Below are 19102 nucleotides of genomic sequence, written 5' to 3' on the forward strand. Positions count from 1 at the left end.
ATATGGAAATGATCAAAGAATTGTACTTGCACATTTTTTCCTTTATTCTACCACACTCTACGATAAAGCAGCATAGCCCCAACTCTTTGATCATTGGGCATTGGTTAGTGGCTGTATGTGACAAGCACCCATATCAAAATCTGATTAAATTCTCATTGGACATGCTGGCCATCAGCAGAATAATGTAGCGCTGCAGATGTCATGAGGTTTCCACTTCCAGCTTACCCATGCTCATTACACAAGCCACAGAACTGCTCTTTACCATTGATGCTAACAGCAAACATGTGTTTTATGTAATACACAACTTTCTGGCATCGGAGCTCCCAGCTGCATTGTGCACAGTAGTAAACGCTAGAAAGCAGGCTGCATCCCCTCCCGTCAACCAGCAAATTGTTAAGGCTTTCATGGCATGGGTGGGGGTGGGGGTGGGGGGACTTAGGGTGCCTCATTCTTAGGACATGGCAATCTTTCTGCCAGGTTAAACACAGGCACCCAACTTAAAAGTTGCATTGAGAATGTGTAATTACATTATTGCACCCCCTGTGAGGGGAACTTCTTGGCTGATCACTATGCAATAATTCACTTATCTTTTTCCTAATAATCATCAGTTGAAATTAGAAGCTGCATTGAGGTCAGTAAACTTCAGTTCCATTGACGTATAAAAGGAGGGATCACGGATTGCGCTGCTGTCAGATTCCTTTTGCAGCACACGTGGCTCTGAAAGTATGCTGATGTTATACAGTTCAAGGCTGAGTGACATCAGGGAATATCAAAAAGAACAGAAGCCAGGCAGACAGAAAGTAACCATATGAAACGGTTGGAAAATAATCAGCATTACATCCCCTCTTTGTAGCCACGTAGTTTCTGGGAAAAAAAGTGTGAAAAACTGCTCTAGAAGGTCAAGCACCAACTGATCATCCCGCAGCCAGATGAGACTGCCTTCAGCGAGAGAGTCACCTTGCAGATATGATACCTTTTAAGGGCTAACAAAAAGACATGTTAAGCCTGAGGAAGAACCCTAAGGCCGCCTGCACACGGCAGAGCCGGACACACGTACCCGTCTTTTCTGTTCTTCATCTATACTGCGGATAGTCGCAGCAAGCAGCCGTCGGACATACGCAGTACAAGTTTTTGGTTTTTTTTTTTCATAAAAAAAGGTCACAGTCCTGTGCTGCCGCCAGGCCATGATGCGGAATCCGCAACCTGTTCGCAATGTCACACAGGCACAGAGTTTAGTATAATGTCCCCCCAGTGCACATAACAGTTGAAGAGGCCCATGGCTCTTTGTGTACTAGGCGTATCCCCGCAGCTCAACGTGCCTTACAGCAATATACCCCTGGTCCCAACCAGTAGTACATTTCATGCAAAATTCATACGTTTCTTGTGTAAAATTATACATAACGTTTTTGGTGTAGGCCAGCCACTCCCCCTTCCAACAAGCCCTGCCCACTCTCCCTGAAAGTGGATCAGCCAGCGCAGAAGGCTAAAAAGGCACAAAATTATTGTGCGAGCGACTCTTGCACCAAATTTCACAAATTTTCTACGACAGTTTTCTGGCGTAAAGCCTTCTGAAATATCCCCAAAGTGTCTTCAGAGTGCTGGTCATGCAACCTGGAGGCTAAAAGAGAAGTGCAAGATGTATAGCTTGGTGGGTTGATCTACAAACGCTGCAGACCTCAACCTCTGTTGCCATAGAATGGGTACCTGAGTGCCAGATGTTCTGTTCTATACAAAGTGACCCCACCCTGACCGGTTTCATTCAGGTCCCTGCAGGATTTTAAATGAAAACCCCAACGAGACCCCTGGACAGAAGCCATAAGGAGGAATGAACAGGCCCTTCTATTGTTTATGCAATGAAATACACATTACTACATTGTGACCCTAGTAAACAAACAGAGCAGCTAATGCCTAGGTTTATTTACTGAAGAGTTCCGGATGAAGCCTAGTAATCTCCACTAACCTGTGTTTATCTATTCCTGCCTCAAGGAAGTACCTTCTGCAGACTGTTTTCTAAAAGCCGCCGTGTTTACTGACGGAAAAGATAATTTACACCTACTTTAATTTATATTTGGTTACATGCTAAACTGGGAGCAAAGCAAAATAGACACAGCCCATGCAGTAACCGCGGATCCACACCCTATGATTGAAATAGGCCCAACTCTGGAACACATCTGGACCTCTCAACACAAGCCTGCTCCAAATGCCAAGACTTCAGTCCACATTAGTCATTTTATAAGTGAACATTTTCAAACCTCAGAGGCAGATTTTTGGCCGTAAGTCAACTATGAACACGGCAGAAAAAGAAGACCGTGCACATTTCAGGGATTTCTGAAAGGAATGACCCTCGATTCCATTTATATACTAATACTATAGCCATCTACAAATCAAGAACAATCCATAACCTCACAGCATTATGACTCAGGGCAGGCATTTCCCCGCAGGTCATTGGATCTCATAACGGGACACCAAAAATACTTCTGACAAACTACTTGTGGTTCAAGGTGGAAGTCAAAACAACCCAAGAACACACATCCCTATACAGCGAATTCCACAGAGAAACTTACTTAAAATCCAGCTAAGGGTTCTTTAAAAACACAAAGATACATTTGTGAAAATGAGCACTAATCAACTGTTACTAGTGAGTTTAACATTTGAAAGACCGGCATTTATATGTTGCAATCGTATAAACTCTTTTTTGCAATCGAAGACTCCTCCAAAAAGAGGCCTTTTGGATTGACAAATTGGATTGTTTGGCACCCAAGGGTCTTAACGAAAATTTGTCATTTGTTCCGTTTATTTAAGAATTCTGACCTTGGGTTATCTGTGATGCACCCCCACTACTCAGGTGCTTTAATCCCTCTTCTTTCTTGTTTCAAAAATATACTGAACCGTTCTTGTCCCTGTCTACTATCATCACACTAGGAGATAGTTACGTCATTTGACTTAGTAAATTGGACAATTTTCTATTCAATCATATGGTACCCTAAATCTATAGATCTTTCCCAAGGGGCTGATTTATCGTAATTCCATGACCTACCTATAAAGCACGTTCATGCTGGTCCAGCAATTTCTTATAACCATATGTTCAACAATAACACTTATGGGCAGACATTTTTTGAGGTAGCCATGTGGTAAAAAAAAAAAAAAAAAAAAAAAAAAATAAAAAAGGTTTTAATGCCTTCCAATAAGGTTGTTTCTAACTGTAATTCGACAATAAATAAACAATGTATGCAGAGTGTCTTCGATAATTTCTACGCAATCTATATCCCACTACAGTGCTTTATTATACCAAATAATATCTATATAGTAGGTCCCACAACACTTCATGCTGGGGATCCAAATAATGTGTTGAGCTGCATCATAATGCATATTGTTTTGTTTGTCCTTAGTAGTTAACAAACGGTGGCTGTCAGTTTTTTCTGTGACCTGTTAGCCACGCCTTCTCATACCTTACCTCTGTCAATAATGAATGAACAATGTGTTGTACTGGAACACCTCTGTATTGAGGAATTCCCTAAGTGACAGTCATGTCACACGGAGGGGGCGGAGCTTGCGCTCAACGGCATCACGTCAGACGCTGCAGCTCTGCTGGTAGGCCGATCGGTAGCTGAGCAACGAGCAGCGTTGGTAGCGATGCACATAGGGGGCGGAGCTAGCGCCGCAGCGTCATCACTCCACACGCTGCGGCCTCACCCCTAAGCCGTTCGGCTGCCTAGCAACGCACACGGCATGTGGCGACGCGTCAAGCGGCCTGACGTGTATATATATATATATATATATTTTTACGAATCAACTAGGTGTTGCTTAGCAACAAACCATGCGTCCTCCTCCCCATAATGGACATGTCATTCTGGACCTCCCATGAGTCTCTTGCCCAATTGGAAACACAGGGTATCTCCCTCCCACTAGGAGGAGCTAGCCCTATATGAACAGACCAGTTTCAGACAGTTACCAGGTCTGTCAAACTGAAGTGCTGTCTCATAGGGGCTAGTTGTGTAGTTTAGCCAGCGGTCACTACCTTGGACCGCGCTGTAGTTTAGCTGTGGTTGGGTGTTTACTAACACAATTCTAAACTGACTCTTTTTGGCTCTTTACTGTGTCTGGAAGTCAATCATCAGACTCCTATACAATTAACCAGCCGACACTTTGAAAAAAGTTCGTTATATAATTATCAAATAACGCACTCATTCAATATAAGTGTCGCAGGCCAGAATTTGTTCAGCTATATGAACCCAGTTTAGCGGCTATTACCCGGACGGCATTATAATGTGCTTGCCCGTGTGTCCATCAATACTACACTAAACTAGTCCTTGCAGCAGCGTCTTAAGTGTATTGAGCATCAGCTGTCAGGCATCAGCATACAAAATCAGATCTGTGCAGTTTGATGCTCACTACACAGATTGATCAACAACAACAAATCTAGTATAATTTAATAAATTGTCTCAATTTCGTCCTGATGAAGCAGCGGTAAATTTATTTTACCCGTGCTGCAGAAACGCGTCGACGATTACGGACGACTTCTGTTGGCTTTAGTCGGTATTAGACTACAGCGTTTGACACACACATGAATCAAGTGTGTGTCTGTCGTGTACTATTTATACTATAAACGTTGTTGACTCCTTCTGATATAATTGGCATAAGGAATTGTCAACACCACTTTAGTCCAGCTTTTTATTAAAACATTTAGATCGCTGTCAGACCCAACATAGGTTGGGATTATATCACATTTTTGGGTCTTGACGGACCGTTGCCCCTATCGGAATAGCAATTGTAGCAATTGTGACATATGGACACAGGGCATTGTTGTCACAATTGGATATGAATATAATAATATTTTTTTGTGTAATGGATTGCTGAGTATCAGCACCCCTTACTTAATACTGTGGAGTGGCAATATATCCTGGTGTGAACGAGGCCCTCTAACATAACGCGCACGTTTCCACCAGTGGATAATAACCATAAACTAATTATTTAGTGACCACCTTTCTGGCCCCCTTTCACAGGAAACGGCCACCGCTTTCACTAATTCATTTTACGCCCTCACAGTATTAGCTACCTCTAAAACCAATGAGGTCGGTATGAATTGATGTATCTAAGCCAATTGCTTAAATTCCCATAGGTTTTTTGTGTGTTTGTCTCTTTGTGTCTGTTTCGGGTCTCAATTACCCCCGGAATCTAGAGGGGTTTTTTATCCTTTAAATTAATAAAGATTATATTTTATTTTCGGGCCTTTTTCAGTGAGAAACTTTTTTGCAATTTCAATTCATTTTTTGAGATCACTCGTCTTCCTTCCGTTTCTTCCGTCAACGGCTAGCAGATAGGACACCGACTAATGACTATGTCTAGGGTATTGTAAAAGATCAGAAAACACAACACTAATTCTCGCTGCACACATTAACACTGGATTGGGAACATTTTTCTGATAGTGATTTTTACATGATAATTGCCCCATAAGTCCTTTAGAAACACACAACCATTACATAGTAACATAGTGTATTAGGCTGAATGAAGACAATGTCCATCTAGTTCAGCCTGTTTCAACACCCCCCCCCCCCCCCCCCATGGATCCAGAGGAGGTAGAAGCCCATTAGCCCATTTGGGGGAAAATTCCTTCCCAACTCCATAATGGCAATCAGAATGGGAAAGAAAAAGGGAAATAGGGCAGATTAACTAATCTTTTTGGGTCACTCTTCTGACTTGTACTGTGCCAGATTTTTGGAGCACTTTATTTTAGTCGGATTATAGTTTTGCCAAAAAGGTTACTTTTTGACACTTGCCACATGGCTTCATATATTAGGAATAAGGGTATGGCTGTGTATAGACATAAAATGTGCCAGATTAATGGTAAATGCCAGTTTGTGGTGCAAAATACAATACCAAAGGGGTGACTTAAAAGAAAGGTCTAATACACCATAAGGTTTGCCAAGGCAAAAACTGTCAGGAATATATTTGGTATTTCATTAGTCTGGCTCCTATAGCTTTAGGCCTTCTTATTTTTTAAGTCATTATTACTAAATCTGTCCCATTATGTAACATTTAAAGAGGTCTACCAAGAAACAACATTGAAGGCCTATCCTTAAGATGTGGGGGGGATTCAGACAGTTACTCATTGGTGGCCTATTTTAAAGGCCCATTTACACGCAAAGACAATCTTTCAAACGATTGACAGTTTTAGCGATCATTTTGCATAAAGTGCTAATGGACACTAATGTCCATTAGCACTTTATCATCTACATTTGCATATAAACGAGCCTCCTGGAGCCTCCCAGGTGGTCTGAGTTCTGCAATCAGCTCCATTGTCCTCGCAAGAACTGCTGGAAGAATAAAAAGTAATCTCCAGCTCCCATGGAGATAACAGCATTCAGTCTGAACAATGGATTTTAAGCTCACCTAAAAATCATCATTCAGATGAAAAGTGCACTATGCTAGTGTTTACACGCAATGATCACTCATAGGCCATCATTTGAATTAATTTTGAGCGAGAATCATTGCTTGTAAATGGGCTTTAAGGAGGTGCAGAAGAAGAGATGGGTGGAGCAACCTTCTTGTATAGATAAGGCCTAAAATATTATAGAATGGCCATGAGAGATTGAATACAAGAGTATCAAAAATGCTGTAGAAGCAATGCCTACCCAATATACACCCAACTAAGTGGGCATGAGGGAGCACAGGTAAAGAAGCAACAAAAATTGGTAAAATAGTGCAAACTTCCAGAAAGGAACTTGATGGCAAGGAGTATAACCCAACATTTATCTTTAACAACCAGCAGTAAAATGCGTTTTGGGGCGCAATGATCCTTCTTCAGGTATGCCGAGATAGACAAAGTGGTAATAAACCTGGGATAAACTGTACAAGCAGGGGCTAACTGTGAACACACCAATTAGAAGGTTTACTTGTCCTCCACCTAGACAGAGATGATTTTTCTTGCCTTCAAGTTCTTCTCTGTAAGTTTGCGCCATTTTACCAGTGTTTGTGGCTCATTTACCCATTTGACAACGTCAGACCCGCTGCACTGGACTAGACAAGCAGCAGCGGACCCTCGTCCATCAATGACTGATAACCTATCCTCTGGAACAGGTCATCAGAGGAAAAGAGGACAGACAACCCCTTTAATTATTAAAGGTCTGAAGGTCAAAGCAATAAATAATTGGAGTTTTCTAGAGTTCTACTACAATTCTGCCAGTATAGGCCGGTTCACAAGTTCATGTGTTTGCGAAGGAATCAGACTCGCTAGGGTATCGCTGACAGCTAATCTTCACACATTGTAGCTTATCACAGTGGAAGCAGTGATTATTACAACAGCACGCAGCGCACGGACAAAACTAATGTACAATTCAAGAGCCGGCAAGAACATTCATGTCACGGGATAAACAGCCGCATATAAACCCCCAGCCACGTGCCAACTACTAATGCAAAGTGTTGAAAACCACGTAGTCTTATGTAAAGATATAGGAGGGGAGGGAGGGGGGGTAAAGATTACCACCTCCGAGAGGTCATCTGAGAAATGGCAACCACTACATGTATAAGGTCCGCCATTGTGGGCGCCAGCTGTGAAACGCATACATAGTGCCAACAGCAGCTGTGAGGGTTTTGTAAAGGGTGAATTGGCACACTCGCTATTGCTATAAACTACACTTCAATTACTATTCACCCAATCATAAACCAAGAGTACCTTGATGTAGGAGGATATAGAAAATATTTACACCTGTCGCACTTTATTAGTTAAGTTTCCGTTACTGTAGCTCTTCATCACATTGCGCCAAGTCCTATATATCAGCGCATGATTGTCCTCACGCAATGTTTTATTGCCACAGACTCCTTACGAATATCAGGGCCATTTATACATCACACTGACGTCACGGGGTATCCGTGCCGCCGTACATACAGTCTGTATTTTTCCGTGTACAGATTTTAAAATCCATATTATGGAAATGAACTGCCATGTCCCCACGATGGGTGGCCGCATGCAGGTCTGCCACACCAAATGGAGTTAAAGCCACGGCACAATTCCAAGATAAAGCCTTGAATTTCTACCGCAGATTATTACGGGGGATCGATGTCTGAAGAGTAAGACGTGGATCCGCCAGGGAAAGAAATAATGCATGTGCAGCAAAATTGACAAGCAGTATGGATTTTAAAACCACAACGTGTCAATTTATGCAACGGATATTCAGCGCAGATTTGCTGCAAGGAAGGGGAATAGCTTGTGTTAATGAATTCATTCAAAGAGTGGCTTTCATATTTGTGCAACTTTTGTGCACATTACAAAACTCATGTGAGAAGATCACCTAAGAGTTATTACAGTCATTCTTATCAAACCGACGCAAGCCGGCTCCTAGATCTGTCCACTTTTGCACGTATGTTAACTATTAAATAAGACCTATTTATGGACAGGGCTCTTGGAAGTCATCATTTGAACTTGGCTATAATTTTTGAGAAAAGGTGATATATTTAGGCGTTACACCCAAAACTGGAACTGTATACAAGTTGGTGAGATTTCTAGCTTGTGCAGCAGCAGCATGACATCATCAGGTTATTAACCATTCCAGGCACATATTGCCTTCCTCAGCAGACTCCCAGAATGCATGGAGTGAAAGCCAAACCTGCCATCTATTCAGCATGCCTGCAGCCTGCCCCGGTAACAGCCATGGGAGGTGGCACATTACTTTGTGAGCAGGCAGACAATATACTTTCACATGCGATGTGTTCTCACATGACATGCGCTCAAAGGAAAATGGCAATTGTAAGAGAGGATCACTTCTGCGGTGGCCTCTCTGGACGGCCAGAAATCAAGGGCTTTCTCAAGTGTCAACTGTGAAAAGTATCTTAGGAGGTTACTGAAACACTGACATGCAGGAGATCCGAAAGCAAAGGCAGCGATTATATATATATATATTATATATATATATATACTATTGACTATAGAAGAGCAATTAGTGAAAGTGTCCAAGGGCTCACACCACCACATCACCTAAACCTCACATGTGGTGACAACCAGGTTTGTGGGGTTTGAAAACCACAGGGAGGAACCCAACAAGTCCCAACTTCTGTTTGGCAAGCTTGGTGGTGCCCTGGCTGGCACTGCATGGCACTAGTGCTTCTATAGCCCTTTTATTTGGGCAGTTCTTTCTGCTTTCACAAAACAGGGATCCCCAAACATTGCTTAGTCTAGGGGTCCCTCACATGTGTCCATCTAGAAGTACTGGTTATGCGTCAGCACTAACGCACACAGCAGGGCAATTCAGCATTACACTACATTGGTACTGAAGCCTTTATTTACAAGCTTTGCAACTAAGTTCCGATCACAATTTTATTTCTTACTTTTTGACATCTGTTACCCTCCATTGGTTTGCACAACTATTTATATGACATTTGGCATTAAAATAAACCATCGAATCATATTAAAGCTGTATTCTCGCAAGCTCCGTGCCCCACCCTTACACCCCACGCTGCCGTCTGGTAGGTTCATTTTAAGAGAATTGATAATTGCCAGCAGTAGGACAAATTATAATTTATAGCAAATTGTATTTTATCAGGAAACGCTGTTAAACCCTACGAGCCGCAATTTGCGCTCCTTGTCATTATGAACACGAGGCTTTCAATAGACGGTATAACAGATCGTTAAGCCCTTTTACGGTTATTGGTTTGGCACTCGATCTGCTGTACGCATGCTTGGTTTCACGATTTGTTTTCCTGTCACACAATAAGTTCTCTCCGGCATGTAATAAAGCAGTCAGTGAGAAGATACAATGTCCTTCCATTTCTGCCCAGTATGGTGGCAGTATCAGCGGTGGCGTTACTGAAGTGGAGGTGTCCGCTGAATATGCTCTCCTGTGTAATGGTAGCATATGACAACCCCGCCACGGGTAGCCACAGCTGGCACAAACTCCTCAGCACTCCTAGTTACCAGACGGCACAACTTTTTTGGCTAAAAGGAACAGAGAGCTGTAGATGTAATATGTTGCCAGTAGGGCTTCAACAGAGGACAGCGCTTTCGGAACGTTTTGCGGCAATGAAAAATCACGCTCAGAAAAGGTGACAAAGTGAAGCCATTGATTTCAATGGTTACATTTTTACGGGGGTGTTTCTCACGCACTATTTCTATTTATGGAAAAAATTAGGTATTGCCCCATAGTTTTTAAGATGGGCGAGAAAAGATAGGCTCGGACCTATATCTCTGGCACGATTTTTCCATGTGCAATAGCACAAAGTTTAAAGAGTAAAGAGTGAAGGGGGGGTAGACTTGACAGGTTCATGTACAAATATGCACCGTCGCCACAAACGTATTTGCGCATGTGCTTGTCTGAAGAAGCCCTTCCATAGAGTATATTCAGCTGACACATCTGCTGTAAGTGTTTTATGTGTAAATAACCGTGTAAGTCACGTTTTGCTTAGACACAAACAGTGGCAAGATGTCAGCTATATGATACAGGCAGAAACCTATTACAGGCTTAATTTATAATAAGGCTTATAACGAAAGCCACAATGTCGTGCCGCGTGCATCACGCCAAAAGCACACAATGGTATTTTTCATCTCGGAAGGACAGGATCTGTAAAGGAGGCCCCTAAAGTCTAGAGTCACCTGGGGTCAAACACTGTGTGTATATGTGACTTGGTCATACAAGTAAACATTAAATTTGCACATATGAGCATACTTTACCGCATGCTATGATGCTGGTCCTACACAGTCTCAGCGCAGAGACACGCCAGCGGATTCCGAGATACGCTTGCTCCTGCTCAAATTTTTTGTGCAGAGAACGAGTGTATTTTGCACGAATGCCTGTACAAATACTGGGCACATTTGCGCAGGCACCACTTCTTCATCTCCCATAGGACTCTATGGGGCTCTCTAATGTGCAAAATAGAGCAGCTCCTATTTTTTTGTGCCAACGTGAACCGAGAGCAAAAAGGGAAATCAGAATGAAATGAATAGGCATGGCATTTTTATACGCGCAAAAATAAGCTTGTCTGAAGGAGCCCTCATCCAGCAGACAACCAAGAATAAGGCTGCGTTCACACGTGGCGTTTTGTGTTGCAAAATCTAAGTTTCGGCCTTGGATTCCTGCCATGGGCTCTTCGCAAAAGGCGACCCAACGTGCTTTCTGGTTTCATATAACTGCAGCTTGTAACAGGAAGGAAAATATTTCTATTCAGCAACAGCAAACAGAGTTCCTGAAAACGTTGAGCTACTAAGGGCTTAAACACACGGGCAGGTTTTAGCCTGTTATGGGACCGTGAAAATAACGGCCGCATAACGGGACGAAACGAAAACACTGGTTTCATTTCCACGAATCAATGCTACATGTGAAAAAAAGGAGGATTTTCCCTAACTTCACACTTTTTTTTCTATCTAACTTGCGTGCAAGAGCGTCGGGTTTGAATGGTAAAGACCAAGTTCATGCGCTGATATGCTCCATGGTGGCAAGCACATTAGCGCATGCACATATGTGCTTTTGCCCTTAAACCCAAAGTATATCAGACAGGATCAAGCAGTCACAGCACTCTCCCTCTGGTAACATCATCAGGGTGTGCAATGAATGTCGCGTTTATGTTTGCAGGACTAATATTTTGTCCCATATTGTATCAATGCCGCTGTATACAAGTCATCCCATCAGAAGACCATGTAGTGTGGTTATAGTACGGATGGGGACGGGGGACTGACTAATGCTGACCATTACCTAATGCCTGGGGGTCTCCATCCACATGGTGAAACCCCCAGACTACACTGCAGGATGTACTATGCTTGGCATATGTTCTATGTCCTCTGTATGTACTATGTTTACATAACAAGACTCTCACTCTAAATGGAAACTTTGTATCAGAAGCAAGTTGTAGCCAAGTGTAACAAACTGTCCAGCGCTGCACCCACCTGTCACTCAGCTCTGTGCCATGTATTCCTGATGGCACCCTGCAGTCCGTACTGCTACAGCCCACTAGGGAGATGTATCCATCACCACTCCGGACAGCTCATCAGCCATGGCATGAGCCGCCCTGGTATAAGCATCTCCTAGACAGTGGGGGCCTTTCATTACAGCAGATGGTAGCAAACAGGCACGCTGGCATGAATGGAGCAGGTTTAGGATGTTTGGGGCATCATTTTTACAGCATGAGTAGTTATGGCATAAAACTTTGTAATTAGCCATAAAAGCAGTGAAATTCTCACTGGTCGCTGTAAAATACGAATCCAACATCTGCAGCGCTATTTGTTCCGGGAAAACCAGAAACAGAACAGAAGCAAACGGAATTGTGACCGAACGCAGGTGTGAACGTACGCTAAGGGCTCCTTTAGATCAGCGGGTTTTAGCGCTTTTGCGTGTGGGAAAATCCTGTGCGGAAAAAAGGCAAGAATAGAACCCATTGATTTCAATGGGTTCGTTCTCAATTGTTTTTTGTGCATACGGTTCTCCAAGGGGCAAAATAAAGGACTTGCTATATTTTGAATACGCGGGTATGCGCAAAACTCTTGCATTTAAATCCCCCAGCCAAGTGAACAAGCGGTGCTTCTGCAAATAACCGCAGTATTTGTGCAGACCTGCGCGCAAAATATTATGGTTCATAGTGCAAAAAGGTTGCACAGGAGCGAGAGTATTTAGATATACACCCATCTGAAGCCGCCCTTAGAAAAACACACACACTAATTATATATACACACACACCTTAGTGTGTCCCAGAAAATACCGCTTCCTCGGATCTTTCTGAACTTCGTACGGTCACTCTCACACGGGCCTTTTTTTACGTTTAGTGCGACGTTTGAAACGCTGTGAAATGCCTCCATTGCTTCCAATAGGTCTTCTCAGACGAGCGTTCACATGCGGCGTTTCTAACACCGCAATCTTCAAACGCTCTCCGCTCTATTTTACTGCGTTTTTAACGCCCCATATTACCCATTGCAATGATGGGGTGCATTAAAAAACGCCATTTAAAAATGCTGTAAAACAACGTTTAAGACACATCGGTTTTTAAGACGCCAGTGTGAGAGTGCCGTAGACTTCATTGGGAAGGTCCGTGCAGACACTGGACTATACGGAGAGTTTGGACTCGAGGAATCACCGAAGGAGGGCCACTGAAGCCACCTTTCTCCCAACAGGTGAAGGTCCCAAAATAAGTCCGCCTTCACACATGGCGTAATGACTGTGGATTTCAGAAGTCTCCTTCACTTGATGCAGAAATTTTCTGCAAGGAATCTGCAGCATTTTTTTAAAAAGCCGCACATTCTAAATCTGCAGTTTGTCTATTTTAGCGGCGGAATTCAACCCTGGGAATACAAGGGTTAAATCCTGCAGCAGATCCGCAAGAAAAACGGTGGCCAAATCCATTTCCACTGGGTAATGCCCGCAGCAATAATGTCGGTTTCACATCCGCGTCGGACCCTCCGGCCGAAGGCTCCATCACAGCGGCAGCAGGAAATACCGGAAGAAAAAGCGCTGCACGCTATTTCTTCTGTCCAAAAGCCGAACGGCTGGGCAGAAAGCAGGCAGACCCCATTATAGTCAGTGGGGTCCGTCCGCTGCTGTTGGTTCCTGCCAGAGACTGAACCTGTCGGGCGCTGGGATTCAAATTTCCTTCCCCCCCCAAAACGGAGCAATAAAGTGGAAGTCCCTACGGTGATGGGGCTTTCTCACACGAGTGCAAAAACGCTCGCTCCTGTGCAATGCATTTGCGCAGCGGAGTATTTTTTGCACTGTGCCAAAAAAAATTGCGCAGGAGTGATCATATTTTTGAATCTCTGCCCTCATACGCAGTAAGATAGACCATTCTGCATTTTTTTTCACGCGCGTATTAGACGCAAGCATGAATAAATCAATGTACTTTCACTGCCGCCATTCACCGTGTAATACGCTATTAAATCCCACGCCCTAATCAACATATGCGATGATGTCACTGTGACAACTTCCAGGCTCCGGCTGATCCCAACTTTGACGTATCCGTGGACAGCGTCCCAATTACTTGTCAAGCAAAGTCGAAATCCAGCGTTCCACCTGACCCAGCGCCGCGCGCCCGTCCGTCCCTACACTGCGCGCCCGTCCGTCGCTGCGCGCCCGTCCGTCCGTCCCTACACTGCGCGCCGTCCGTCCCTGCGTTGCGCGCCCGTCCACGCTTACCTCGCAGCAGCACTGGTTTCAGCTTCTTAATTTTCATCTCTGGGCTGAGTTTGTCTTCATGCTGAAAAACATGGGAGAAACATGAGCGGCGTCCGTTCACACAGAGTCATCCGCAGCGCATGGGGGGACACGACATTGCCCAACAGGGCCTGCTGGGAGTTGTAGTCCGACAACAGCTGGAGCGCTGCAGGCTTTTATAGGAAGTCATTAGAAAGTTTAACCCAGTAGTGGCACTTGGCTAGCAGTAAGACCCCCCCATTAGCCCCCTCCAGTGATATAACCCCATGCCCAGTGCAGGCTCCCCCATCACATACCTGCGGCGGCAGCAGATACGACCTGAACGTCGGCTTCGGCTGTTTAATGGAGAACATATTGCCGGCGAGACAAGTGTGAGCCGCGTCCTGGCGGAGCCGCTTATCCTGCCCGCTGCATGGCTGCGGGAGGCTGCTGGCTTTTGTTGTGTCTCAGGCCAGACATTTCCCTCGCCCTCCGAGTGTCTCACTCCCACACGCACTTTGTATTTGCATTCTCGCTGATTTCCTGTGAGTCTGTCCCTTTCTTTTCACAGTCTGTGCACATGTGCAGAAACCCATCCAGGAGGCTGCTCTGCAGCGCCATCTAGTGGCCATCCCCGGTAACAGCAATTGGCTTCAATCACAGCTTGAAAGATTTGATTTGATCTTTGCTTGTGTTATAAAATATTTACCTATCACCACTGCTAATACGACTAATAGGTCTCTCTCACACGGGCGTATTTTTACAGCTTCCAACTCAAAACCACTAAAAACGATGCACTAAGGCGCCATTCATTTAAGTGGGGCTTCACAGACAAACATTTAACGCAGCATTTATACCGCACGCTGTATGTTCTATTTTCAATACTGCATCAGCCATTGAAATGAATGGAGTGCATTAAAAATAGATGCTGCTTACTATGCCAACAAGCCTTATAACAATGCCTGGGAATTGAAAACCAAGTAGGAATCCATACACAGACAGCTGTTTCGGGGTGATTACCTCTTATCAGGGTGCAGTAGGTTTTTGGCTTGGCTAGTGATAGGCCAATAGATGTGGGTCAGGAAGGGTATAATTTCTCATTAGGGAGAGCACATAAATGGTGAGTGAGGAGACTTATAAGGCCATGCATGCTCCTCTGGGAAATATGCAAATAAGGAATTCTTGGTTTTTCAATTCCTAGTCATTGTTATAAGGCTTGTATAAAGACTCTAAGGGCCTTTTTACACAGGACGATTATCGTTCTGGTTGTTCAAAACCCCGGGGTTTTGAACGATAATTGTCCCGTGTAGGAGCATGCAGAAACTGAATGACTGGCCAAGAATCGTCCAGTCGTTCAGTTTAAGCACACTTAAAAACTGAATGATACATGTTTCAGTGTAAACAGCAGTCGTTCAGTACTGAACAACTGCTGCTTACAGTTAATGGAGAGGGGTGGGGGAGAGCGAGGAGAGATATCATATTGACTTGCAGGAATACTGACTTCCAATAGGTGGCACTATAGAGGTATTTTTCCATCTTCCTTATTTGCATATTTCCCACAGGAGCATGGATGGCCTTATTAGTCTTCTTACTCACCTTCTAGGTGCTTTCCCTAAGAAGAAACAGATACCGTTCCTGAAAAAAAACGCAAGCATGCTTTTGTGGCAATTAAGTTTAATATGTGCTACTGTTTTGCGCATTACGCATAAAAACAGAACATGCTGCATTTTTTTGGCACGACAGAAATGCGTACACAAAAAATGCACGTGGCCAAACCTACTGAAATCAATGAGTTCTATTCACTTTGTACTGCGTGTGCAAACTTTGCAGACGTAATATTCAGCACAAATGCATTCATGTGAATAAGTCCGGAGTCTTTTAGTGAGTTCACCATCATCACGTCCTCGGGCAAAGGTTTCCACAGCCTCACTGCTCTTACAGTAAAGAACACCCTTATATGTCGGTGTAGAAACCTTCTTTCCTCTAGACGTAGAGGATGCCTCCTTGTTACAGTCACAGTCAAAGTCCTGGGTATAAATAGATGATGGGAGTGATCTCTGTATTGTCCCCTGATATAGTTACACATAGTTATCTGGTCGCCCCCTCAGTGGTCTTTTTTCTAAACTAAATAATCTCAATTTTGATAACCTCTCTGGGTATTGTAGTCCGCCCATTCCATTTATTACTTTAGTTTCCCCTCCTTTGTACCTACTCAAGCTCTGATATGTCCTCCTTTAGTACCAGTGCCCCAAACTGCACACAATATTCCATGTGTGGGCTGACCAGTGGTTTGTAAGGAGGAAGAACAATGTTCTCATCATGTCCCCCCACACCTCTTTTGATGAACCCCATCATCATATTTGCCATGGCAGCAGCTGCCTGACACTGGTTGCTCCAATTAAGCTTACAGTTAACTAAACCCCCAAGTCCTTTTCCATGTCAGTTATGCCCAGAGTTTCCCATTTAGTGTGTAATGATGACATGTAGTTCCTGCCCATGTGCAGAACCTTACATTTAACAGTGTTCAACCTCATTTACCACTTTCTGCATAAAACCTCCAACTTAGAGCTCCTGAACACTTGCACTTTTCTTGCACGTTTTTTTCACGCAATTGTCAATGGGACTTTCTAATGTTAAAAACGCATCGCACAAACATTGGAAAACACCAACTTGTGATGCGTTTTTAACATTAGAAAGTCCCATTGACAATCGCGTGAAAAAAACGCACAAGAAAAACGCAAGTGCGCAGGAGCCCTTATCCAGATCCTCTTGCGATCTCCTTCTGTCCTCTCTTGTGTTAATTTCTTTACATAGTTTTGTATCTTCTGCAAATATTTATATTTTACTGTGCAAGCCTTCTACCAGGTCATTAATAAATATATTAAAGAGAATATGGACCAATGCTGCCCCCTGTGGTACCCTTCTAGTATTGGTGATCCAATGAGAATATGTGTGTAACCCCCCTCTGTTTTCTACCACTGAGACAGTTACTTAGCCACTTAGGCCAGGCTTACACGACCATATCTTGCGCAGATACGTGCGCAGCATGTAGCCAGTACACAATGACATATACTATCTCGGTGTGTAATATTCGCCAAGATAGAATGTGCTGCAATTTTTCTTGCACGCGGATTTCACACAAGTCGTGTGAGTGGCAACATGACGGCCTATAGGAGATTGGTACAACATATTTTGCGCGTGGAATGCGCTATACCAACATGTTTGTGTGATCCCAGCCTTACACACATTCTCACCCACAATAATAATAACATCATAGACCTCTCCATCCCAAGCACTCTCAACATTCACCATACATACACTGAGACAACCACTAAATACACTGACCTCGCGAGGAGGTGAGACGCCTGCGGAGGATGGATAGGTACTTATTGCTCACTGACTTAGGCCAGTTTCAGACCAGCGTACTGTAATTCTTCCATAATACAGACCTGTTACAGATGAGATTGTGCAGCAGGCTGAAGTTAGCAGGTGTAACCTGAGGGGATCGCTTCTGATTCAGGCTCTGTCACAGTGGTTGTTACTCTTCCTGGAATGAGGGCCCATGCAGCTAACAGCTCACACAAATATGGTCGATGACCACAGTAACAGAAGTTCTTTGTGACGCCAGTGCCTCTGAGTATGACGTAACATCAGGACAAAAAAAGAGTCAGTAGTCAAAGCGTTGTTTGAACCGGAGGCACACGGTTTACTTATCACTTGTAAAGTTGGGTTTCAATACATGCTGCGGCAGTCTTGGGTAACAACAATTCTAACAGGTTTTCCTATCAGGCACCAATAAACCTTTACTTGTTAACTTTGCTTCCCAGGGACGTTGTAGCCATCAGTCTCAGTTATCTGAGGGTGAATATCGGGACACGTACTCGGGGCATTGGAGGGAAAACCAGACAAGCTCGTTCTGTTGTACAGACCCTCTAACAGCTGACCTAGTTGATGTGCCGTACATTCACTCATGCCAGGTACATCCTCCAACTTGAATACGTGGAGTCTGCTCTGGCTTGAAGTCTCACTTGAAGCAGGAGAGTTCACAGAATTCTCCGCTGGCTCTCTTTCTCTCCGCTCCTGTCCCTTTTCTCTTTCCTCGAAGGGGTCACAACTCATTCCAGGTGGGGCAGACTTGAGCTCAGCCCGGACGACTTCGTGGAGGCCTAAGCCAACTCCACGTGTTTCCCTCCTCTGACTACATCTCTGCTCTTCTCTTCTTTCTCTACCCTCTCTACTTTTACCTGCCCACTCTAGCCACACACCCCAAAAAACACTCACCAGTGACCCAACACAAAGCAGGCTAGGGTGATAGGGTTGCAGACACATCCAAGTTTGGTAACACAGACACTCGACATTGACCTCTTGGAAACCCGAACAGACAGACACGCACACCGCCATTTACCGACAATAACACAGACAGATACACATTGACAGTTCACATGAGCTAGCCAAACAAATGCTGTGGGGGCCCTAACTCTGGGCCACTACAATTGCACTGTATGTCATCAGTATTTCATAACTGTTTAATAGTAATTGTCTCTAAATTTGGTGTCATTGCTTTTATGTTATACTGGGAAAATACTGATCTGTATTCCACCCATAGAAAATAATTCAAATGAATGCAAATACTGAGGCAAAAAGGAACGAAAATAGGTCATGCTGCGTTCTTAAACACGGCCATGAGAAATTTAACCATGGGAATACATAAACAGATTAACATTAGCGGAATTCGCGGCCCGTCCGCTATGTCAATTGCGGACAGGCCGCAGATTATAGGTCCTTCATTGACTTCCACAATTCAAGCCACCCATAGGAAAGCATGGGCGTCCGCAGCTGAAATAAATCATGCAGATTTGTTCTGCGGAATTTCGGTGCAGAAAACAAATCGCAGCATGCTCCATTTTGCTACGGTTCCCACATGGACAGATTCTATTGATCTTCCAACGCGGGTGCCCTGCAAATGAAAACCGTCCGTCCGTGGACATTGGGCCTAAAGCTAA

The 19102-nt window shown here is 44.0% G+C and overlaps 1 protein-coding gene across 1 annotated transcript in view; it reads right to left on the reverse strand.

Moving 5' to 3' along the window:
- The window catches only part of MTMR10 (myotubularin related protein 10), a 66131-nt gene extending 51464 nt beyond the window's left edge, over window positions 1–14667 (reverse strand). Inside the window, exons 1-2 of the mRNA XM_066592491.1 lie at window positions 14417–14667; window positions 14103–14163 (exon numbers count right to left, since the gene is read on the reverse strand). Of these exons, the coding sequence (XP_066448588.1) occupies window positions 14103–14163; window positions 14417–14473 (118 nt within the window). The 5' untranslated portion in view covers window positions 14474–14667. The remainder of the gene's footprint in view (window positions 1–14102; window positions 14164–14416) is intronic.
- Window positions 14668–19102: the final 4435 nt, after the last annotated feature.

The sequence above is a fragment of the Eleutherodactylus coqui genome, chromosome 2, assembly GCF_035609145.1.
Source record: "Eleutherodactylus coqui strain aEleCoq1 chromosome 2, aEleCoq1.hap1, whole genome shotgun sequence".
NCBI classification, from domain to species: Eukaryota; Metazoa; Chordata; class Amphibia; order Anura; family Eleutherodactylidae; genus Eleutherodactylus; species Eleutherodactylus coqui.